General features: G+C 34.1%; 1 protein-coding gene and 1 pseudogene across 1 annotated transcript; one reads left to right on the top strand and one right to left on the bottom strand.

The window, feature by feature from the left end:
• Nucleotides 1-12,426: 12,426 nt before the first annotated feature.
• LOC141413868 (olfactory receptor 5AP2-like) lies at nt 12,427-13,359 on the top strand. Its single transcript, XM_074047530.1, has one exon. It carries the CDS (start codon nt 12,427-12,429, stop codon nt 13,357-13,359), a length of 933 nt encoding a protein of 310 aa, XP_073903631.1.
• Nucleotides 13,360-21,405: 8,046 nt separating this feature from the next.
• On the bottom strand, nt 21,406-22,328 carry LOC109677031 (olfactory receptor 5W2-like; annotated as a pseudogene).
• Between the last annotated feature and the right edge of the window lie 3,338 nt (nt 22,329-25,666).

Below are 25,666 nucleotides of genomic sequence, written 5' to 3'. Positions count from 1 at the left end.
TTAAGGTCCCAGGAGTATGGGCAGAAAACAATCCTCTGAGGCTAGCCGTCAACATTCCCCCAATGGTAATAGAAATAAATCCAAGAGTCACTCTAGTAAGAGTGAAACAATACCCAATTTTGATGAGGGCACAAGAAGGGATATATCATCACCTACAAAGACTCTTAAACTATGGAATCCTGAGACCTTGTCAATATGCTTGGAACACTCCCTTTCTGCCAGTTCAGAAGCCAGGCACCAATGATTACCGCCCAGTGCAAGACCTGGGAGGAGTCAACCAAGCAGCAGTGACTGCTCCTGGTGGTTCCAAACCTGTACACCTTGCTGGCACTGATACCAGCAGAAGCAACCTGCTTCTCATGTTTGAACGTAAAAAATGCATTCTTCTGCATACAGTTGTCACCTGTGAGCCAACCCATCTTTGCTTTCCAATGGGAGGACCCCCAGTCATGGGGGCAACAGCAGTTAACCTGGACTTATCTCCCACAGGATTTCAAAAACTCCTCAATCATCTTTGGAACTACTCTGGCATCAGATTTCTGGGCATAGCCAGCAGAAGAAGCTGACTGCACTCTCTTATGTAAATGACCTCCTCCTTGCAGGAGTTAACCACCAAGACTGCCTTAAAGGGACTGAGGTCTTACTCTGTGTTTTATGGGAAGCTGGATACAAAGTATCACAAAAGAAGGCTCAGATCTGTTAAGACCAAGTCAAATATTTGGGGTTTCACATCTCCCAAGGCCAGTGAAATCTTGGTGCAGAAAGCAAGCAAGCTCTCTGCTCAATCCTGACTCCAACTACAAGAAGACACATCAGTTAGTTCTTGGGAGTGGCTGGGTTTTGTCGGATTTGAATACCTAATTTCTCATTGCTAGCAAAGCTTTTGTATGAATCCATAAAAGGGAGTGAAAGGGAGCCCCTAATCTGGGAGTCTGAACAGGGATTTCGTGCTATCAAGGAGGCATTAGTCAGTGATCCTACTCTAGGAAGCCTTTCTTCCTCTATATGCATGAGAGAAGCAGCATGGCAACTGAAGTCCTGACCCAATGCCTGAACTCATGGCATCGTCCTGTGGCTTATCTCTCCAAGCAGTTAGATTCAGTGGAAAAGGGATGACCTCACTGCCTGCAAACTCTCACAGCCACAGCCTTGTTGGTATCAGAGGCCTAAAAGTTAACACTGGGAGGGGGAATATCTGTCAGGGTCCCACATTCTCTTGTGATTCTAATGGAATACAAGGAGCAGTATTGGCTGACAAATGCCAGGACGGTCAGACACCTGAGCATGCTCTGTGAAAATCCACAAGTGAAACTAGAAGTGGTCTGGACTTTATACCCGGCAACCATCCTCCAGTCAGCTGCGGGGCCTCCAGACCATGACTGTGCTGAGGTGATTAATGAAGTCTTCTCAAGCTTCCTGACCTTGGTGACCAGCATCTAGCTCAGCCTGACCAGCTGTTCACAGACAGGAGCAGCTTCCTTAAAAGAATGAACAAGATATGCTGGCTATGCAGTGGTGTCTCTAGACTCAGTCCTGAAAGCTCACACATTGGCTTCAGGCACGTCAGTGCAAAAAATTGAACTCACTGCAGTGACATGTGCCCTACAACTGGCAGCTGAGAAACTGTTAATTTATACACAGACTTTAATTATGCTTTTACCGATCTTCATGTACATGGGGCTATGTATATATAAAAAAGAGACTAAAAATAACTTAAAAACTTCACACAGTGTAGTGTCTTCAGAGTTCAGGCAAGATTGAGAGGATGAATTGGACACTAAAACCTCAGGTGTGTAAACTCTGTCAGGAGAGTCACCTAAGTTGAAAAACAGATCTTGCCATTAGCTTTACTTAGGATCTGATTCAGCCCCACTAAACAAACAGGGTTCTTGCCCTGTGAGATTCTTTACGGAAGGCCACCCCCACCAGTAAAAGGCGTTAAGAGAGATTTAAAAAAATAGAAAATCTAACCTTGCTCCAACAGATACACACTTTGGGAGAAGTGCTCAAGGTCCTATACTGCCCTGGTCAAGAAAAAGTCCCTTTCAGCTTAACCACTGATGTCCATTCCTTTAAGCCAGGTGACCAGGTTTGGATAAAGGAGGGGAATCTTCAGAATCTTCAGCCTTGATGGAGAGGGCCCTATTCGGTGATCCTGACTACCCCCATGGCAATCAAGGTGGCAGAGAGCACCCCGTGGATCCATTACAGCAGAGGGAAGAGAACAGCTCCTAAATGGAAAGGACAACCAGACTCTAACAAACTGCTCAAACTAACTTTAAGGAGGGGACCTTCAGCCTTGATCTAGTCACAAAGCGGACATTGACTAGTCAAAGCACAGCAAGAGCTTAAGGAATCAACTAAACAGACAAGTAATGGACTATTGTTTCTCATAGTTAGTGTTCTGTGGTGATACTTAAGTTCTGCCATCCCTTGCCTATCTCTGTTCTTGGCATTTTAACCTTGCTTTTCTTTGGTCAATAGGAACAGCAGTAAGTGCCCCAGCGAGATAAAGCCGGATCAAAAGGCTTTCTCTGGCAGTTTGTTTTTTTCTCCTGCTAACAGGATGTGGTATTGTTTTTGGTTGCTTCTATTCTGGCTTCCTTTTTCAAACCTAAACCCCTCACTATGGTTCTCTACAAGAGGAAGGTCTATAACAACATTTAGGGCTGTATTAATTATAGTGTTAGGCTGTCTTATATCCCCATACTTGCTGCCACTGGTCATGTGGTCCATATCGACCCTGATAAAAGTCATAGTGGAATGAAAAATGGCCACACAATTATATCTATTACAAGGTTACCAAGGAGTAAATCCCATCCCTGAGGACAAAAGAGATGATGCATTTTGACAAATAAAATGTCAAACATCAAAGGGGGAAATGTTGGAGCCATCTTGGCCATTTTTCTGGGATTTACTGTATGTCTGGAATTTACCTTTGTTTCCCCACACTGAGTCCGCAAGCAGCTTTCTGCTATCTCTGCAAGGTTTTCTATAAACAGTACCCACATTGTATAAAGGGGTGTGGGGGTGGCAAATCCTGTAATTGGGGCTTAGGGCTTTGAGAACTTATCACCCCTAAGTCTGCTAGCATAAAATTCCTGCTTCCTGCAAAGTGGTCTCTGTGACTTTGTTTCCCTCGCTGTTTCCCGCAACAACATGACAGAAAATTATTATATAAAAATAATTTAAGTTCTATCAATTAGCAAAAAAATTCTCAAGGTGAAATTAAGAAAACAATTCAACTCATGGTGGAATCACAAATTATACAATATTTAGAAATACATTTAAAAATTGAAGAGTAATACTTAAACACAAAGTTATAAAACATTTTGTGAAAAAAATTTAAAACTCAAAGTGGATACATAGTGTATAATCCTAGACTGGCAGATGAAATATTGGACAGAATCAGAATCTTTCTATATTTATGCATTAATTCAATATAATTTCTGTCAAAAGCCAAGAAACCTCTTTGCCAAAAATGAGAAACTTATCCTAAAATTCTTAGGAAGATGGACAAGATAGTCAAAATAACCAAATCTAGAATACCCAACCAAAACTATTTTTACAAAAGCAAACAAAATAGGGGAGGGAACAATAAAGGAATTATAAAACCTAATATCAATATTTCTATGGAATTACATAAATAATATTAATTTGGTAGTAGTGTAATATATACAGACTGAGTCTCCTAAAATGAGACATCTTTGGTTTATGGATTTTTGACAATATTGTCAAGGTAATTTAATGGTGAGATATAATTATAATTGATTAACTGGCTTATTTGTATAAAATAATGAAAAATACTTACTTAGTAAATATTAGTGGCCAATATGAATATGGCCTTAAATTTGAGAGCAAAACCTTCTTAATTAGATAGATAGATACACAGATACATAGATAGATAAACAGAGAGATAAATATTATATGGTTGGTACCACATATAATATATATATATATATTTATATACATATGACATTCCTGAAAAATGGAAATTAATATATTTTCTGGAAAAAACTCATTTTAAAGATATGTCTAATTAATTTCTCTTCTAATGAAAGGACATTTGAGAGAACCGTTTTCCCTTGCTCTTACTTCATCAAATGGGTTTGCATTTAATTTTGAGAGGCAATTGGTGAAAATAATTTTCTCTGCACTGTCACACATTGGTGAGTATGAAAAAACACAGACTAAGTGAAAGTGTAGACATTCTCTCCACTTTATACTGTTACTTCCTTCACAAATATATATGAGAATATATGTAAAGGAATACACACTTATCTTTTGAAGAACAAATCAGAATTTAACTGTTGTTTTTATTTTTATGAGTCTTTTATTTAAATACAATATAAATCATTAGTGCTTTAGTAAAGTTGGAAGAGAAGCTGCCATGAGATTAAACACTTGTATCTGGGTTCTGACTATGATGCATGGCTGGGGAAGATGACTAAATTCAGCCTTACTTCTCTCAAATATAACTGCAGATAAAATGCCAGGCTCAGACTGTAAATGTGGAGCTTGAACAGAATAACAATAGTATTAATGTTCACTGCAAGTTTCAGCCCATAAAATAAACTCTTCTTTTGGTGACTGAAACAAAATCTGTCAACAATCATTTGCTATCTATTTTCAAAAGATTACAGCAGTATCTCTAACACAGAGAGGTATTCATTCTTTCTTTATATATAGAAAAGCTTTATTAAGATTAAACTGAAAATAATAATCAAATATAATTTAAGTTATATGTCTTAATGATGTGATATCCATACACACAGTGATTTACTATCTCAACTTAATTGAGATGCCATTTTTTCTTTTTCTTTTTTCCTGTGGTGACTCCATAGGAAATTTCAAGTATGCAATAAAATATTATTAACTACAATCACAGTGTTGAACATGAATACTCACTGGATGAAAGAATCGAGTTAGCTGCTGCTTTTGACATGAATACAGCATTCAGTTGACTTTTTCAAATTTTTTAAATGTTGTGAGATTTTTATATAGCACTTATGAGACTTTGAATTTTAAGATGAGTGGAAGACAAAAATCTTTTACACTTGTTCCTCCAAACAGGACAGTGTATTTCATCCTTGACATTATTAATATTTTGGAGCAGATAATTTTTTTGCTGTGAAGCATTAGTCCTATGTTTTTTTAGGATGTTTATTCCAATCCCTGACTTTCATCCTTTAAACGCCAGGGCACCCAGACAGACATCTGACATCTGACAAGCAAGAAGGTCTCAGAACACCACCAAATCTCTGCTAGAGTGTGAAATCCCTTCCGGTTGAGAGCCACTGATCCAGAGGATGTCAGTACCTAGAAATCAAGTCTCCACAGGGGAGACTTCTTTATTGAAATTCCCTGAATTTAAGAAGTTCTTATAGCCAACAGCCACTCTTTTTAGCCAGTGTCAATTTGATCTCTCTGCAGAATGTACAAGTGAGGATAGCTGGTGGTTTCCATACTCTACTAAGATACAGTCTCATACATTGTAATTGTCCTTTGAAATGTGTTTTAGCATAGTCAAGTGAAAGATACCCAAACTTATAAATACGTTCTTCATTCATTCAAATAAATGTTAAACTACCATAAATTGGATTTAAGATACGTTTAGCCACTGTGCACGCACACATTCAAACACACACACCTTACTTATCTTTATTAGGCAACAAATTCCCTCTAAGGATCATCTCAAGTCTCCATTATGCCCTTTACCTATCTCCATGAGTTTATGTTGCTGTCCTATCTCTCTTCCACTTAGTGTTACATACTTGAAAACTTTCTTAATGCCCAGTTCAAATTATTCTCCTTTTTTTCTGCATAAAACAGAGGAAATATATTGTTAAATCATAGCTTCCAGATATAATATGGCCTTGTGTGGTTAGATTTAAATTAAGTATGGACACAAATATATCACAGTACTGATAGAGTTATTAAATTCAGTCAGAGCTGGTTTTCCTTCAACATGTTGATGTTCAAGAACTTTGAATTCTAAATCACTAAACAGATATACTTTCCTTAATTTCAGTTTATTGCAGCATAGCTTTGCACAGAGTTTTCTGATAGTTGTTTCAGAATTTGAGTTAGTTAAATCACATGACCTAAGAAATATTATAATTTAATATTCTATGTAATCTACTATTTTGAAAGTCAAAATACATTTCTTTGAGACATTTCAAGGATGTTTAAAAACATGTTACATCATTTCATTTCATCATTCCACTTTGTGTTTAATCAATTCCTTGGTGTATCTGTCTAATTGCTCACATCCTTTCCCATGAGAGGTTTGAATGTTAAAGTTTGGGTTTAGGGATCCAATAGGAGAACAACAGTCTAGAAGAAAACCATAAAAGGTCTTTCTTCTTGTAAGAGAACACAGCTTTCCTAAGAGAGGCACCCTTTCTTCTATGAACATAGAAGGTCTTTTTAAAATGGATTATGATACATGCTACAATGAATCAAACTTTGCTGTCTTTCTTTAAGTGACAAAATTTATATTTTTGGTGAAAGGTGAACTGGAACTCACAATAGTGAAGTAATAACGTCAATGAAAGAAAGGCAATGATCTGGTAAGTGTTCTTGTCATAATGCTAGGATATTAAACAAAAAGGGATTTTATACTTCTTTAGCATCACTCCCTTTACACCTATAAAACTGACATCTTAACAGTAAATGTCACTAAAAACAATAGCAACTAATAAGTACATTGAACACAATTTCATTTTTTGGTAATTAGGTATGAGCTGAGAGTCTCATGCTTGCTGGCCAAGCGCACTACCACATGAACCATGTCTCCAACTCTTTTGTTTTACTTAATTTCAGATAAGATCTTGTGGTTTTGGTTCAAAGGTGGCCATCGTAATCCTCTTACCTATGCCTTCCATGTAACATGACATCAGGCCGTGATCATATGATATTCTTAAGAAAACCATCAGCATCAAAATATCATTAGATTCTGATTAGAAATCTAAATGCAAATTGAACTCTAATTACATGTTATTAGTTTAAAAAAGTTTGAATATTCCTAGATATCAATTAAGGCTGATATAATATTATGGTAATATATTGATAACAATTATTATCAAAACATAAGTAACAGACCTCAGATAGGGTTTATAGACCTACTTTAAAGGAATAAAATGGTAAATAAAGTTCTTGAGTTCAACATGTAGAATTACTGTAATAATATATAGTTTTACTGAATTTACTAGGAATCTGCCATTTGTGGAATAAGTTACTTGTCTCATTTTTCTATACCTCCAACATCTATTCACCTTTTATTATTCCTTTTTATCTTTCATATTTAATTTTTCATTCTTTAAGAGTTTTCAGTCTTCAGTCATGTAACATCCTTGCAAGATTATTAGAAGTGACATCCACTACAAAATTTTCTTCAGTATCTTTAATTTCGTGATCAGAAATAAGGATCTCTATTAGAACAAACACCTTAAGCAAACAAATTATTTTACCTTGACAGCCTTGCCAGAGCTATTTAAGCACTGGCCCTAATGATGAGCTCCTTTTTGGAATGGTCATTTTTCATAACCACCAAAATAGAGAATGCAGACCACACAAGCATTTCCATCCCACTTCCACTAAAGAGCCACTGGATATTTCTTGTCCTTCAAAGCAGTGGTCAAAGCTCCACACTTTGTGAGTTCATAGCCTTGTCTTTCATGTGTGTCCACAGGAATGGAAAGATAAGTATTCCATGAGATTTGACATTTTCTATGGATGAAATCACCTAAATATAAAGGAAGAAGAAATTCATAGAGTTGTCCTGTAGCTCAATGATTCTGTCTTCTTCTTTTAATAAAAAAATATTTATTTTAGATTTTAATCTATACCTGGATATTGCACATTTTCATTAGCATCCTGATCAGTTATAAATTTTAATGTCTAGAGAAGCTCAAACTTACCTCAATGTGTGAATATTAATAATACTTACTAAAGGTGTGAGATAAGAAAAGCACTTTTTAAAGTATGCTACATATACTAATTCATTTCATTCTCATTGTAACTCTATAGCCAAATCATCTAAAAAAGTTGCATATTAGAAAATGAAACCGTAAAACTATACAAGATATATACAAAGTCACACAAACATGTGTTCCAGAGTCAGAATTCAAACTCAGTAGACTGGCTCCAGGACTATGCTTTTAATCACCACAACTGTCTGTCTCTATTCCTAGAAGAACAAAGGGAACTCTTTTAGCATGTTCACTAAATGAAAATTTATATTAGGTTTAAAACTAATACACCCATATCAAAATTAGTACATTTAATTTTCAGGACAAAATGAAACAGTTTAATCTTTTTTATATCAGCATTTTGCCTTATTTCTGAGGAGGCAATACTTATTGGCCAGTAGAATAACCTAGTTATATACAATTTCTAATCTCAGTCGGTCACACTTTTATCAGAAAGATGTGTAGCTCTGGGCTTTATAATTTGACTGCAATCCTGTATCCAAACATTGAGAGAAAATCAACCCTTGTTGTAAAGAGCTGTGAGAATTGATCAGTATTTGAAAATTATAAGATATATAACTGCCAGGTATACCATATTTAATCTACCTATCTACAAAGACAAATGTAGGAAAAAACTTTGATAATGCAGAAACAGCAATCTTTATTGGATTTTATTTTATTACATTTTCTGTACCCAGACAATAAGTTTGCAGACAGCTAAAATCTTGTCATTTACTATAAATGATGTACAATCAAAATAATATTGCTCAGTATTGTTCAAAAAAACCTGTACCAGTCTGAGAAAATGGCAGGAACTTAAGATTTTGGTAATGTTATTATGTCATGTCAGGAATGGGTTAAAGCATATGAGATGAAATGGAAATAGATGTCAAATGTCAATTATTATGATATTGAAATATGAGATTATAGGAGACAAAGAATTATTTCAGGACATAAGTAAGAAAGCAGAAAAAAGAAATATGTTTTGTAATAGTAACTAAAATGAAATGTAACTAGCTTTTGTAGCATAACTTGAAATAGAGACTGGAATGAAAGAAATAAATTAAGAGATGCAGATGAGTAAAAAGAGGTATGACATTCAAAAGTGAAATGTCAGCAACAATGTAGCAGAAAGTTTGGCATTACTCACATTTCAAAAATTGAATCAGTGAATCCTAGTTAGTTTTTTAATGGGGTAATTTTAAAAAATTTATTACAGCAGTGGGCATGGTAAAAATATTTACTAAGATAGTCATTACACAATAGGTATACATATTGTAGGAAGTGATGCCAACAATATTTTATTTTAGAATTAACATACATTATGTGCCTTTTTGTATAACAGTTTTGAGATAAAAAGAAAAGTTTGCAATGTGTATTGAAAGCTCTCCATATTTATAGGTGGCATCTTAAAAATTTAGCATTACCTTGGAAGAATGTAGTTGGTAAGGAGAGACTTAAGAATGACGCCTTGAGAGATTGCCACCTCATGTGAAGGAGGCTGAGTAGGAATACGTTAGGTTCAGGAAAGATATCAAAAGAGTTGTGTAGAAGCCAAGAGATATGACAATTTTAAGAAGGTTCTATCACTTTGTTTAGAAAATGAAATGAATTGCAAGTGGAAATTGTATGATTTGACAGCTAGACTGCAATTCCTGACATTGTACAAAATAATTTTACTGAGGTTTTTTTCAACAAGATTACTTTCTTACTAGACTGAAGTAAGGATGAGGAAACCAGCATGGCTGCCTACAGTAAAACACTGTAAAGAAATTAAAGTAAATGAAGGGAAATAAATAAAGGATAATATTATTAAAGAAAAAATTTACTTAAACAAACACCAGAATGAAGAGGCAGCCTTCAGAATTAGAGACAATCTTTGCCAGCTCTTCCTCTGACAGTATTAATATATGGAACATATGAAAGACTCAAAAATTTAAGCACCATAAGAACAAAATCCAATCAATAAATGGGCAAGTGAACTAAAAAGATAGCTGTCAAAAGAAAAATGTACAAATGATCGATAAATGAAAAAAAAATCAACATTATTAGAAACCAGGGAAATGCAAATCAGAATTACATTGAAATTCATTCTTACTCCAGTCAGGGAGGTTAGCATGAAGAAAACAAAAAATATCAAGTGCTAATGAGGGTGCATAAAAAACAAAAACAAAAGCAAAAAAAACCTCTCCATTGTTTGTGAGAATGTAAATTTGTCCAGTACCATGACTATAAGTATGGGTGTTCCTCATGAAATTACAAACAATAGCACCATATATTCCACTGCTGGATATTCAACCAAAGGAACCAAAGGCAGTATACAATAGAGACTCCCACACAATCATGTTTAACTGCTATACTATTTACAATGACTAAGTTATAGAATCAGTCTTGTTGCCCATTGATGGATGACTAATCAAAGAAAATAAGGTATTTACCCAATAGAATGTTGCTCAATAATGAAGAACAATGGAATGATGTTGTTTGCAAGAAAATGGATAGAAAAGGAGATTGATCATCATGTTAAGCAAAATAAACCACACTCAGAAAGACAATTGTAACATGTTTTTTACTTATGTGCAGAATCTAGATTAAAATAAGACAAGAAAGTAGAAGGAAGACTAATAGAGACGAGGACTAGGTGGAAGGGGTAATGGGGACAAAAGAGAGCAATGGGAGTGAATATTTACTAAGTATTCTATCTTCGTGTATGAAAATGTCACAATAAAGCCCATTATTTTATACATTTAATATACACTAAAAAAAGAAAGAAGACTAAGAAAAAGCATTGCTTGCTGAAAGATTATTAGTAAGAACTTTTCTAATTGTTACTAAAAATTACTTATAAAAACTTTTACTGACGTAAGCATAGTTAATGAGATTAATCTCAAATGGTGGAGCTATATTTTGGGTAGACTGGAACAAGAGAGAAGGAAGGAGAGAGAGCCACTGCCATATTCAACTATTTCAAGAGAAAGAAAAACAAGGTACACTTGCTTTCTGTTTACTTTTTTCTCTGAAAATTAACAATTAATTTCTCAAAGTGAGAGGGCACTTGTAAAATAATGTCTTACATAGAATAGTAAAGGCTTAAAATAACTGTCAATATTCCCTGAGGGAAATGACTATGTCTTATGAACTATAAAAGAATAAGCATATGTCTGTATATATGTCTATATACACAAACACACACACACCCCTAAAATTGTGACTCTGATAAATACAAAATGTTTTGTTCAATGATTTTACTTTACTTGTTGATGAAACTTGTGCAATTGTTACAAAAAGGAATTTTTTACCCACAATTTTAAAGATAGGGAAATCATAAATATATTACAAATAACTGCAAAAATGTGTTTTACATGGATAGAGGAGGTGAAATCAATCATCTGCACACTGGACAAAATGCACATGGATAAGTGTGATTACATTGTGTCTGATTATTTACAGCTAACAGAGTTGCAAATAGACCAAGGACAATGACAAACAACAGTAATCTAAAAGAATAAATAGGCATCCTATTTCAATTATTGTAATAATTATAAACCTCAGAGAGCATGGAAAAATTTCTGGCTATCTTTAGTGTTCATGCCTGGATTGAATGTGACAAATTAGTAAGCATGTAAAATAAATACTCCATACAGATTAATAAGAAAATAGATGTCTTAATTTACCCAGAAATGCTGTATTGCCACTCAAAAGCACTGTGTGGACAAGATGGCAAGTAAACGGAGGCAGTAGGAGGAAATTTATTGAACTAATACCATTTTCATATTGTAGGTGAAGGAACTGAAAGTTGCTGAGCAATTGCCCTGCCTGAGGTTTCCTTGTTCCTGAGGAACAGACCTAGAAATCAGTCACTGAAGCAACTAATGCAAACTCTTTGCTCTGTTTTTATAAGTGGGCTTCAAACAACTCCAAGGACTTCCTTGCTTTCTCAGAGGGAATGATCAAAAGACGTATTTCAAAGTTAGAACTGTAGACGTTCTATTCCTTTACCCAAAAGGCTTCACATGGAACAGCAGCATTTTAATATGCCTTAGAAATAAACAAGGTAACAGAAATAAGACTCTTTATTCAGAGTTTGCAAAAAAAATAAAGAAGTCATTCTACATGATGAGTTGACAAAGATGCTTGTTAACAGAGTTAATGAAATAAAGAAAATATTTGCCCAGGTTCAAAGTTCTGAAACTGATTTGACAATAGTGATATTTAATGTGGCAAATATTAGCTTTAACCAGACATGTAGTAAATTCTTGATTCAATATAAGGAAATTGAAAATATGTTCATGAAACTGCACTAACGGAGGACATGCCTTGTTGATATCAGGATCATCAAGTGTATTTATAATCACTATCTTATTTATTTTGACCTTGCTTCTTTTGTTCTCTTTTTCTTTTGTCAGTGTCTTTTTTCTGCTCTAATTCCAGAAACCCAGAAGCACTGCGGATGATGAGGTTGGAGAATGGCACTGTGAAGAAGGAGTTCTTTCTGCTGGGATTTAGTGACCATCCAGAACTTCAGAATCTTCTTTTTTGTGGGTTTTTTTGTATCTATTCCATTACTCTCATGGGGAACCTTGGGATGATTTTATTAATCACAATCAGTTCCCAACTGCACACCCCAATGTACTTTTTTCTCTGCATTCTGTCCTTCGTCGATGCATGCTATTCTTCTGTCATTGCCCCCAAATTACTTGTGAACTTGATTTCTGAGAAGAAGGCCATTTCACATGATGGCTGTGCTGCACAGTTATATTTTTTCTGCTCGTTGGTTGACACAGAATCTTTCCTGTTGGCTGCCATGGCTTATGACAGATACATAGCAATCTGCAACCCTCTGCTTTATACTGCTATTATGTCCAAGAGGGTTTGTTACCAACTTGCTCTTGGAGCATTTTTGGGGGGAACTATGAGCTCAATTATTCACACAACAAATACTTTCCAACTGTCATTCTGCTCCAGAGAAATTAACCATTTCTTTTGTGATATCTCCCCACTCTTCTCTCTATCCTGTGATGATACTTACATGCATGACATCATTCTGGTGGTCTTTGCAAGTCTGGTGGAAGCCATCTGCCTTCTAACAGTTCTCCTCTCATATGTCTGTATTATAGCAGCCATCCTCAAAACAGGCTCTGCAGAGGGAAGAAGAAAAGGGTTTTCCACTTGTGCTTCCCACTTGGTGGTGGTCACAATTTATCATGGTACCCTGATTTTCATTTACTTGCGCCCCAGCACAGGTCACACACTATATATTGACAAAGTGACCTCTGTTTTCTACACACTGGTTATACCTATGCTAAACCCCTTAATTTATAGTCTAAGAAACAAAGATGTCAAAAATGCCTTTAGAAAAATGATTAGCCAAAAATTGCTTCCTTAGTGTTAGGGAAAATGATACTAGCAATTTCAACAATGTGTATTTTTGGATTTTTAGTTCTAACTATTGGAAAAATCAATTTAAAATGGGTACTCCTCAAATATGTGGTTGATTATGCACCTACCACAAAATCAGAGCAGAATTAAAACTAGAACTACCATCATTCACATTACATACATCAATCTCTTAACTATTTTTAATATCTATTTAAGGAAAGCTATCTTTCACTAATTTCCTATATCTCACATTCTTTCTACTTTTCTTTCCTTAAACTTTTTCCATAATTTTTTCAATAATAGATAAATATTTGATATACCATTATTTCCTTTTGGTAAAAGAAAATGGATATAGTTTCCAAATATTTTTTATTAATTTTGATTCCCTTGGAAGTGCATGCATATCGTAATTAATTGCCCAAATCAAACTTGCATATAACTTTGTGAAGACGCTCATCATTTTCTTTTGTACCTTGTGCAATAGACCCTTAGTGTCCATAGGCATATGGCTTCAAGGAGACCACCATTGTTCAGAAAATCTGGGTGCTCAGGATGCACAGAATTTGGTACTGTACTGAAGATGCTTGATTCATTTTTTTCCATAACACCACTCAGCTTCCACTAAAAACATGCCACCATTTAACAAACCTAACATTTTCACTTTGTCACAAAATTAAGCACATCACAAGCCCTTTTGGGCTTGAGTAGATTATGATAACATTTATTTTGCTTTTGTAGCATGCCAGTTGTTTGGGGTTCATATGTTTTCATAAAATTAAGTTTAGGGAAGCATTAGGTAGATCACACAATGATTTAAATACAACTAACACTAACACTGAACTAAGAGCTCTTGCTGTAACCTGAGCTGCATAATACATGCACAGAAATTTAAAATGTTTGTTTAAATTTCTTCTCATCTTTAATTTTTTTGACCACATTTGGTCAAATCATGTGTGATTACTAGAGCTATTTGTAACTCATTCATTAATTCTGATTCATTTAATCTGTTGCCATTTCATCACTGAATTTTACACAGTGTACGTTCTGAGTGAATTTTTGTGAGATAAATATGGTTTACTACTGGCTGTGATTTGTTTAGATCAAATGGCTCCATAGAAAAAAGCAAATTATTTTATTATTATTATAGTATTTTGGGTTCATTTTTCACAGTGGTCATGTATACTCAAGTATATAATGCTAAGATATTATAAATTATGATGGCTTTTCTGAAACAATTTGCAAACTATAAATTTGCATGTCTTGAATAATTTAATTCTGATATTTTCTCATGACTTTCTGGGTCTGAAACATCTTGATCTATAAACATGTAGCTAAAATTTCCAAGGAAATCTGTGCTCTGAGAGCCAGGAATGGGACACAGGAGCTGGGAGTGTTGAACTATGGCTTAGCTGACAACTACAGCGTGGCACACAGAGGAAATGTGGCTAGAAAGCCAGAAAGTGAGTTAAACCCAAAACTGAGGTGAGATAGTGAGATAGACAATGAATAAATAAAAAACCTTCTGACAGTGAAAATATAGTATACACTGGGTTGTATATCTAGGCCACAGTTCCACTCATAGTAATAGGATATATTTTTATTAAGAAAAATAACTTGTCCATTCAGATCTGCAGTATAAGACCCTGAGCAATGTAGGTTTACAATAATGAAAATAAGAATAGCAATCTGCAATTGAAGAAAACTAATTAATTTGACCTCATAGGCAGCATTAAATATTCTCCAAGGTGCACAAATTCATCAAAGTATATACCTGTTGACTCCTTTTTGTAGCTATGTGTGACATTTCAGACACAGCCCTTGGGCTATGTCCACAGAGGATAACAGAAAATAACGTACTATGGGATTAATTATAAAAACTCATTTCTTGGGAACGTGGAGTCTGAGACTTAGATCAATTTTGTAGTTTCAGGCATCTAATCTGAGCATGTGGATTATGTGGCCAGCATTGGGTAGCCATGGAGAAGCCTCTACTCAGCTCTAACCAGGAGTAAAGGCAGGAAGAGGAAAATTAAGTTCTCATGTGTATGTACAGAAATCTGCAAGCATGGTCTAAGGCTGGAATCTGCAGGTGGATTTTAATTAACTTATTTGAGCAGCTCTAAAAACCAAACAGAAGATATGGCCTAGAGCCTGTGTTTCAGGAAATGATGCTATGAATATCTTTGCTTTTAACACTAAGAGATTATTCCCTGATGATTAGTTCAGTTTGATGCTAGAGACTTCTTTGGTCAATAAAACATACAAACACACACACACACACCACTAGTGTGTATATACCTGATAAATACAGATATATAGATATTATATAATATTTATTTTCAAGTCCTATTTAAGAAAATATAATACTGAAACTGACTATAGTCACACAATTAATAACTAAATTATGGTACACAGATTTGTACATGTGTCTGTCTCATGTGAATTCAGATTCTTTTCTAAAAATCTATCATTTATGATAGATGATTATTCAAAATTAACATGAAAATTCAAAAGTAAAAATAATGGACTCTTGACAATGTGTAAAGACTATTTAATCAGTGTGCCTTAAGGTAATGATAAAGAAAAATGAATTAAAAAATGTAGGCAGTGAAGGTAATTTTAATAATGAATGTTTAGTTTTAAATACATGTTAATATATTTAGTACATTTTTAATAAAGCACATGGAGTTGTAGAGGTGACTGAGCTATAATTGAGATATCCTGACTAGCAATGTGACCTATACACAACAAATACAGAAGAGAGACAACATTCAACACACAGGACAGGCTCAGTGGTAGAATTCTTGCCTGGCAGGGGTAAGGTCTTGGGATGGATCCCTGGCACCACAAAACAAACAAAAAAATATAGGAGGTAGTGTTACTTTATTTAAATTCTATGTAATAAGTAATACAAAATACCAAGTTGAAAACTGCAAGTTTTTATAAATTGCTTCATTTCTATAATGCTTGATCATTCACATTTCATATTTTAAAGAATATATGAAATTAAACGATTTGAGGAGAAAGCCTTGTATGATCCTCCCTATCATACTCAATGAGTATTAATCAATGAGTCAATAAATTATGAAAAACAAATGCAATTAGCTAAATTTAATTATTAGAATATATTCTAGCATTACCTAGAATCCATCCACCCATGAATGCCCCCAAATTAACATGGGTTTAAAATATGGTTCCAACTTATTTTCCAGATAAACACAGAGCCAGGAAAAATCATTATAAAGGAAATACTAATGCAAATATTAGTTGGCTTTTGTTTTATTCCATTGAATGTGTGGAATTATGAAGTAAATTTTCTTTAAAACTTTATGTGTATTGAATGGGCATTTCAGTAGCTTTTAATTTTTAACTATCATTCAACTATGATATAATAAATGAGTTCATCAATACAAATTGAGAACCCTTTTCCACAAGCCTTCAGAGCAGGTCCATGTTTTTCACCCTGAGTTTCCATTTATATAGTTTCCATTTGCTCTACATTTACCAATAACTCCATTGCTAGTCCCCAGAGTAAGGCCAGGAAGAGAAGTCCACAGACTGATGTCCAGTCTGTCTGTGCTACAAACTGGAGTGGCTATTTCTGGAGACATTGCTCATGTATTTGGGTCATGCTGATGAGAACTGAATGGTTCACAGAGTTCTTTACAGCAAATGTGCTCTGTTAAATACCACTTATTACAGGCTAGGCCAAAGGTGAAAAATGCAAGCACATTTTATCTTAGGTGAACATATGTAAAAGTGAAATAAAGGGAGGTTTTACCGCTGAACTTTCAAAAACTTCTTTTTTGTTTTAGTGTTGTAGGGAAAACTGCTTTGTTTACTTAGTGACTATTTTTGAATGACATACCCAGAAAACATTGTAAATAACAAAGTAAATAAATAATGGTGAGTGACTGATGCAAGACCATTCTTTTATAAACTTATGAGTATAAATCAGCAGATTATTTTGTTCATTTTTAAATTTACTAATAATTTACATTTAAATGTTATAATGGACATTTACAGGATGCTATTAGTGCATAGGAAGGAAATAAAGAAGACTCAATTTGACTATCTATGATTGCCTTCTGGCTCAAAAGCCCTACTTAAATCTAATTTTAAAATTGAAATTTTAAGGAGCAGAAGCAGAATTTGACCATGGGAATCTTGCAATAGCTCATGATACCTCACTGGGATATACTTATCAATGAAGAAGGGAAGAAAAGGACTCTGAAAAACAGCAAAACAATGCTCTTCCTACTTTTCCTTTTTCCCTACTTGTTTCAGAAGTTAAAGCGAGGTTACATTACCATTATTTAAACTAAACTGACTCTAATAGAAATCCACTCAATACAATATCAACCAATAAAATGATAATGAAATTTTTTATATTCATATAACTCTGAACTGAAATTGTAGCATATATTCATCCAAATTTAATCATGTTATTTCTTTGAAAATCTTTGCAGTGCTTTACTATTTTTTCTAGTTCTTTCTTATCATTTAAGAAATTGATGCCCTCAGAAGCTCAGGTAATATTTCTTAAGCTTACTTAGTCCAGATAACCCACATCTTCAGACAAGTTAGTTATTGTTGTTTCCAATATTCTAGAAATGTTCTTGTAACTTGCAACAGAGAAACATACAGTTTCTTGAAACAGAGAAACTTAAGTGAGAAATTCTGGTAATGAATAAATGTTATTCGTTTTTCCTTCCCTCAGACTGCTCTTAGACTTCACATTTTCTCACTCCCCCATAAACTGTTCATTTCCTTTCCAGTTTCAGAAGTAATGTTGTCTTGTGTGGTCAATGGTTGGAGATTATCTGCCTTGTTATTCAGAACCTACTGGAACAAGAAGTTCAAGGGTTTCTGCAAAAGTAGGTGAGAGTACAAGCAATAGTAATAAACCTGAAAAGATAGATAGGAATAAGCCAGACCTCTCCATTGTCCCATTTGAAAGCTGCTGTTGTTCAGTGGTTTGAAGAACTACTTGCAGAGATGAGGCAGCCCAGGTGAGAGAAAGCAGAACAGGACTCTAGTCAGTAGCTGAGTCCTTCTAACATGCAGACTCTGCATGATCTGCCAAATAACAGATTAGATGTGTGTAAGACATGATAAAAATCTTAAACATCTTTGTTCCATAAAACAATTGTTTATAAACTTTTTTCTTACCTATTTCCCCAGAAGTTCTGATATGTGAGGCTTATTTCTGTTTTGTACTACTTACATGATAACTAGATTTCATAATCAATACTGTTGATTTCTAAGATTTAAACACAAAATGATGTCAGAATAAACACACTTTGCATATAAATACCTACTGTGATTAGACACAATGCATTCTTCTCTGTTTCTTATGAAAACCCACTCGGAGTGACCAGTCTAAGATTTTGTGGTTATTTTTGCTTTTACATCTTATTTGTTGTTCTAGAGATTTCCCTGGCTTTTTATGAAGCTCTAATGATCATCAAGTGAAATGCTATGACACTAATAAAATTTTAATTTGAGGAAAAGTGATTCTTAAGACAATTTTTATTGCTTTATGATATAACTCTGCCACTTTTTCATTGATGATTCCAATACTAAAATGTCTGTATGAATTATTGTGACTAAGCCCAAACTGATTCATTGCCAATAATTTTCCACCATGGTAATCAAAGAAAGTAATCCTCATTTTGTCCAGGACCTTCACTAATTCTCCTGTGAATATTTGGAGGATTCAGAGTTCTCCTTAGAGATCTTTTGTTTCCTTTCAAACTCATTTTTCCCTCTCAAGTGTTTCACTTTCTCCAGGAAGACCTTACTTAGAATATACTTTGTTTAGGCAGGTTACAAACTTTAATTTCAAAAGCACAATTATCCCTCCATGTCATGAGTCCTAACCTTCACACTCCTTTGACACCATGCATGGGTAGAAATATAATGCTGACAATAAATTCATCTAAACTAGCCCTCAAAAGATATGTGTTTTATTAGAGAATGACTTTGAAGAAAAATCCTGGGGTAACAAGACATAAGATGAACTTTACGGCATCAGAAAATTTTTTTAAATGTGCTTTGGAAAGAAAGCAAGCCTGTTGGACTTTACTGCCATTCTGAATTGTTTTTATACTATACATTTTTTAATGGCAGCTGGGAAAACCAAAAGTGTTCAATGTCTTTTAGTTGGTACAACTATAATGGAAATTAAGTTTCAGAAGCTATTGTGTATCCTTCAAATTCATGTCCATATCCACATTTTCTGAAAAAGTTTATTTAAGTGTTATGATTTCATAAACTTGAACAGTGCCCATTTTATGTGAACATCAAAGAAACACCTCAATGAATATTCTATACTTATAATATGTAATTAAATTGCATACCTTTGTATATTCATTGCTTTAGAATTCACAACCATTGTGTTTGCCTTCTTAAGGTATAAAATACATATTCAAAGTATGCCATATCCAAGACTTATCATAGCCTGATATCTAAATGAGCCCATAAACTGGTAGTATGTAAGTTCTTATTATTTACATTTCCCTATTTTGTGTCACAGTCACAACACCAGTGATGGAATTATAGGAATAAAACTTGGTGTTCTGGAGCAAAGAAAATTTAATCTCATTTGAAAGTGACATTTTAATAAGAAGAGAATGGTGCCTTTTAAAGAATATTATTTATGAATCACAAAGATGAGCACTTGACCAGAGCTGAGAAAGGGAAGAAGGGATGAAAAGCTTAGTAGAAGTACCTGAGTAAAGAACATCAGCACAAAGTTAGATTTCACTGGAGCTCTTTATTTTGCAATTTTGCTTTGTTTCATTTTATTTTATTTTATTTTAGTTGACACAAAACTGTACAAAGTCATGTAGTACAATGTGATGTAAAGAGTAATATACACATTAGGCAATCATCAAATCAGGGCAATCAGAATTTCCACTACCTCAAACATCTATCATTCCTTTATGAGAGAGCATTAAACATCACTTCTTCCACTTATTTTGAAATATACAGTTGATTATTATTATTGTCAATTGTCACTCTACCTTGCAGTAGAAAGTCAGAACTTACTTCTCCTATAGCACTCAAACAACTCAATAGAAAAAAGAAAACAGACAAAAGAAAGACATAATTTGAATAAAAAGGCTGCCAAAGAATAAAATGGACATTTCTTGAAACAAGATATACAAATTGTCAAAAAGTACATGAAAAAATTTTCAACATCACTTAGCAATGAAAATTAATACCACATTTTAGGCTAAGAGTGCAACTCAAGTGATAGATCATTTGCCAGTGTGTACAGATCTGGGTTCAAGTCCCAGCAAAATAAGTAAATAAATAACAACTAGGACAAAAAGCACTTTGCTATTTATTCTGTACATCATGGACTTCTTTATTCTCAAAAGGCATTTTCCTCTGCCTCCTCATGATGTATAATTCTCAGTCAATGCACAAGAATGCTTTCATCTCACCACCGTCCTCTAGTGTGTCCCAGCTCACTGCTCATATCTAAAGCTAATTGTCCCCATTCAAAGAATGCTTTCTTCATTACAGTCTAGGTTCAGACATTTTGCTTGTACGTTAAATACACTTCTGTCAACATGGTGATATTTAATGTTTACTTGAATTATTTATATTTAGTACATTAATGTTTCTATTTCTTGATATATTACAGGACTGAATAACATGGATCCTATTTTACCTTGAAATGCAATGATATCAGTAGTGTAAAAGTCACATAAAAATATTTCAATAATTCTGGAAATGAATGCATATGCAATGATAAAAAAATGCCAATGGCAAAATAACAAGAAACTGCAAATTTTTCAAAATAGGTAGAATAACATTTAAATAGAATACATAGTAAAGTATAACATATTTATGAAACTATAAACCATTTGTATGTTATGGTTTACTAACATATATATATATATATATATATATATATATATATATATAATAAGATACTTCAGACAACTTTATATTGTAATTTAAAGTTGAAGAAAACAATGGTATGTGTGTGTGTGTGTGGACTTAAATGTGTTTGTACTCAGAGTATATAAATATTTATTTAAAATAAAATCTTATTTTTCAGTTTTTTTATGCCGATTATAACATCCTTGTTCTGTAAGCTATAAATCAGAGGATTCAACACGGGAATCACAAGACTATAAAACAGTGAGGTCATTTTGTCCTGATCTAGAGAGTAGGAAGAACTTGGCTGGAAATACATGAATAGCATAGTTCCCTGGAAAATGGAAACTGCTGTTAAGTGGGAGGTACAGGTGGAAAAAGCTTTGAGCCTCCTCTCAGCAGAGTGGATCTTTAAGACTGATAATACAATATAACAATAAGAGATAAGAACTCCTGAAATGGTGCTCAGTTCAATGAAACCAAAGATGGTGAATATCGCTAGCTCATTGACCTGTGTATTTGAGAAAGATAATAATAGGAGAGGGGGGACATCGCAGAGGAAATGATTAATCTCATGAGACACACAGAAACACAAGCGGAATGTCAATGTCGTATGTGTCAAAGCATCTGCCATTGCCACCAGGTAAACCCCAGCCAGCAATTGGGAGCAAACCTTGCTGGACATGTCTACTGAGGGTTGCTGATGGCCTTGTACCGATGGAAGGCCATCACTGCCAGCAGCATGCACTCAGCATCTGTAAAGATGCAGAAGATGAAGAACTGCAGGGCACAGCCAACAAAGGGAACTGATTTATTCTTGGCAAGGAGATACACCAGCATCTTAGGCCCAACTACAGTGGAATAGCAAAAGTCAGCCAAAGAAAGGTGGCTTAGGAAAATGTACATAGGAGTGTGAAGGTGGGAATCCATTCTGATTAAAGTAATCATTCCAAGATTTGCAACGAGAATAATAAGATAAATAGCTAGAAATGCACTGAATAGAACCACTCTAATCCCAGGGTTATTGGTAATTCCCAAGAGAAGGAATTCAATTGGTGATGAGAAATTTCCAGTGCTCATTCCTCTTTGCTCTTTTCAAAAACTATTACAATTCAAACAAGATAATGATAAATTAGGGATTGTTCTGCATATCCCAAAGTGTTATTAGGAAGTAGAAAATTAATTCTTTCTATTAACTGCTTTCTCCACCCTCAGAAAATAACCCAGACACATATCTCTTTTAAAGAGGCATTACCATTAAAAAGATAATAATAAACTAAAACATGCCTGAATGTATGTTGACCTGCTTTAATTCTAAGTTTACTTACATATAATTCATGAGATGACTTTCCTTGGCCACTGTCATCGGTTCTCAGGCAATACATTTGAATGAACAAAAGCTGATTCCAGATCCAAAATAATATGAAATATATATCAATGTTAGACAGAAATGCCCAAAGATAAAAGACTAAACATTTCATATGCTTAACAACTAGAGTCACACTTACTAAATTATTCAAGAATTGTAATTGATTTTAGCCCTGAAAATGATATTGCATAAAAGATAATATAGTGAAAATTGTTCTAGTATACTTGTTAGTGTAGTTGTGTCTAGTTAGTGTCTAGTGTTTACTGAAAAATCAAATGTGTTTTATTGACCTACTCTATCACTGGTTTTCCAGGACTTTTGCAATCTCTTTGAATAGCCCCTCCTGTTCCTAAGGACAAATTCCTTAAAAAGCCAAATAAATGAAATCAAGAGAGTAAGAACCACAGATTTTAACAAATATATACTTGCATATCCTTGGCTCTTAATTTAACTTGTTCACTAAAATGAATGGTAAGGACAAGCAATTATTTGTTAGATATACAGCTTCTGTTTCTTTGTGTTTGCATTTATATGTGTATATCCAAAAATATGCATCTATCTGTGTATATACAAAAATTGGAATTAGAAGTCTGTCGTTCATGTAGACTTAAATATAGTATGTGGTCTACATGGCCTAGAATTTACTTATGTTGAAGTTTGTATTGTAGTATATTGTTATTTTAATAAAACAAACATATCCTATAAGCACCATATCACTGATAGCTATTTTTAAAAAGAAAAGGTTTATTTATGAATTGTGATTAAAATATGAAGAAATAAAATATTTATACACTATATACAAATTACAAATTAAGTCAAAATCTCACAGGATTAACAATAAAATATCATGGGACATTAGATTTATAGATTATGTTTAGCTGATATAAAATCAGATATAAAATCCTTCATTTACATATTTCCCATATTTGATTCTTCATTTTTCCAATGAAAATAAAAATTTTAGTTTTCATTATTATTTAAACAGAGTCATTCAGAAACCTACCTGAGATGAGAAAGCTTTCTTTCCTTATCCTTGGTAAATGAACAATATGTAGATCGCATTTTATTTTCATCTAGTGACTGTAGGGATTTAATCTTGAAGGGTTGCTTTCATTGTTTTCTGTTATTCAATCATAATTAAATACATTTTTGACTCGGAATTTTCCCCAGAGAGTACTGCAATAAGTTTATCAAAGACTAAAATTTTACTTCTTTTCCCTTGTGACACTACCTTACTAGTACTCCTTCAGGTGAAAAAAGACTAGAGACAGAATGAAATCTCATTGTGCGAGTATGATGTTCTCATATTTTTCAAACCTATCCCAATGCTGTGAGGGGATTACATGGCAACAGAATCATAACTCCTAGAGGCATATTTAGGTATTATAATAACAAGTGTGAAAAATAGAATTACAATGTAGAAAGTTAGCTACACTACTAACTTTGTCAACAAAGTCATTATACTGTAGTATTTGGACAATACTTTCCATCTGTCATTGGTTGACATGATATCATTTAGAGAAATTGATCAGGGAAGTAAATGAGAGTTAATTAGACACTTTAGGATATAACAAAGCCTTTCATGATATATTTCACAATTCTATAGAATCCCTGTTTAGAACAACCAACTAGAACTATATTCTATTTCAGTATAAATTCCCTAAAATATTTCCACATATTGCAGCTTGACCCCCATAAATTCAGAAATATGAAAATTACAATCAATCTGAGTGGTATTTTTGGTCATCCTTTTATGGGACGCTAATTTTCTTTCTCTTTACTTCACACCTATTATATCTAACAATAGAGGACAATATGAAACTCAGATAAGTCTTTGCTGCAATCAAGTGAGTATATGTGATGGAGATGCGTTAATTGAACCCATAGTTTGCATGCTTTATATTATTGCTAGTCTACCACTATTTCACTTTGTTTATACCTTAATATAAAGACAGCATTTTTGCTAGTTTGAGATAAAGATAGCTATATAGGGAGATTCCTTCTGTTGTTTCCATGCATATGTGTGTTACAACCCAAACTGGTTCATCTCTACCAGACCTCTTCACTACTTCATAGTCCCCTTCCCAAAGTGGCCTCTGCCAGTTTGCTCCTATACAATAAGTATACTATTACATCCAAGATTTTGGTTTCCTTCCCTTTCCCTATCCTTCCTGTGCACCACCTCCTCTTAGTGTGTGACCCATATCCAATACTATTAGTGCATTTGTTTTAGGTCTATAATCCACATACGAGGGAGAACATGTGATTTTTGGACTTCTGAGCCTTACTAACTTTGCTTAAGATGATGTTCTCAAGTCCCATCCATTTACCTGAGAATGACAAAATTTCATTCTTCTCTGTGGCTGAATAAAATTTCATTGTGTGTAAATACCACATTTTCTTAATTCATTCATTGGGAGTGGGTCATCTTGGCTTTTTTTATAGCTTGCTATTGTGAATAGTGCTGCAATATACATGGGTGTACAGGTCCTTTGTAGTAACCTGAGTCACAGTCCTTCTGGTATATTCCTAGGAGTGGGATTGCTGGATAATATGGCAGATCTATTCTGACTACCATAATGCTCACTGGTAAGATTATGCAATAAATTTCTTTTTTTGTTGCTATGTTCAGTGACCATACCTTTTGGCATTTACAGAAGTTCTTTCAATACATCAAATATACATTAATTCACACCCTCCACCGCTCTCCTATATCTCCCCATTAATGCAATAGTTTCAACAGGTGTCATTTTTCCATTTATATACATGCATACACAGTATTTGCACTAAATTCACCCTCCCATTCCCTTTCCCAATCTTCTGCCCCCTCCTATTGGTATCAACTCCCCCAGACTGGACCTGTTTCTCCCTCTTGTTCTTGTAGGTGAAAAAAAATGAGATTTTTGTTTGTTTTAGATAGCTATACAAGGAGTTTCCTTGTGACATTGCTTTAGCTATTTGTGGTCTTTGTGTTTCCAAATGAATGTTGAGTTAGATTTTCAATCTCTGTGATGAATGTCATTGGGATTTTGTTGGGAATTGCATTGAA

Source organism: Castor canadensis, chromosome 1 (assembly GCF_047511655.1).
Source record: "Castor canadensis chromosome 1, mCasCan1.hap1v2, whole genome shotgun sequence".
In the NCBI taxonomy this organism is placed as follows: domain Eukaryota; kingdom Metazoa; phylum Chordata; class Mammalia; order Rodentia; family Castoridae; genus Castor; species Castor canadensis.
Note: the sequence above shows the minus strand (reverse complement) of the source record. Positions and strands in the feature narration are given on the sequence as shown.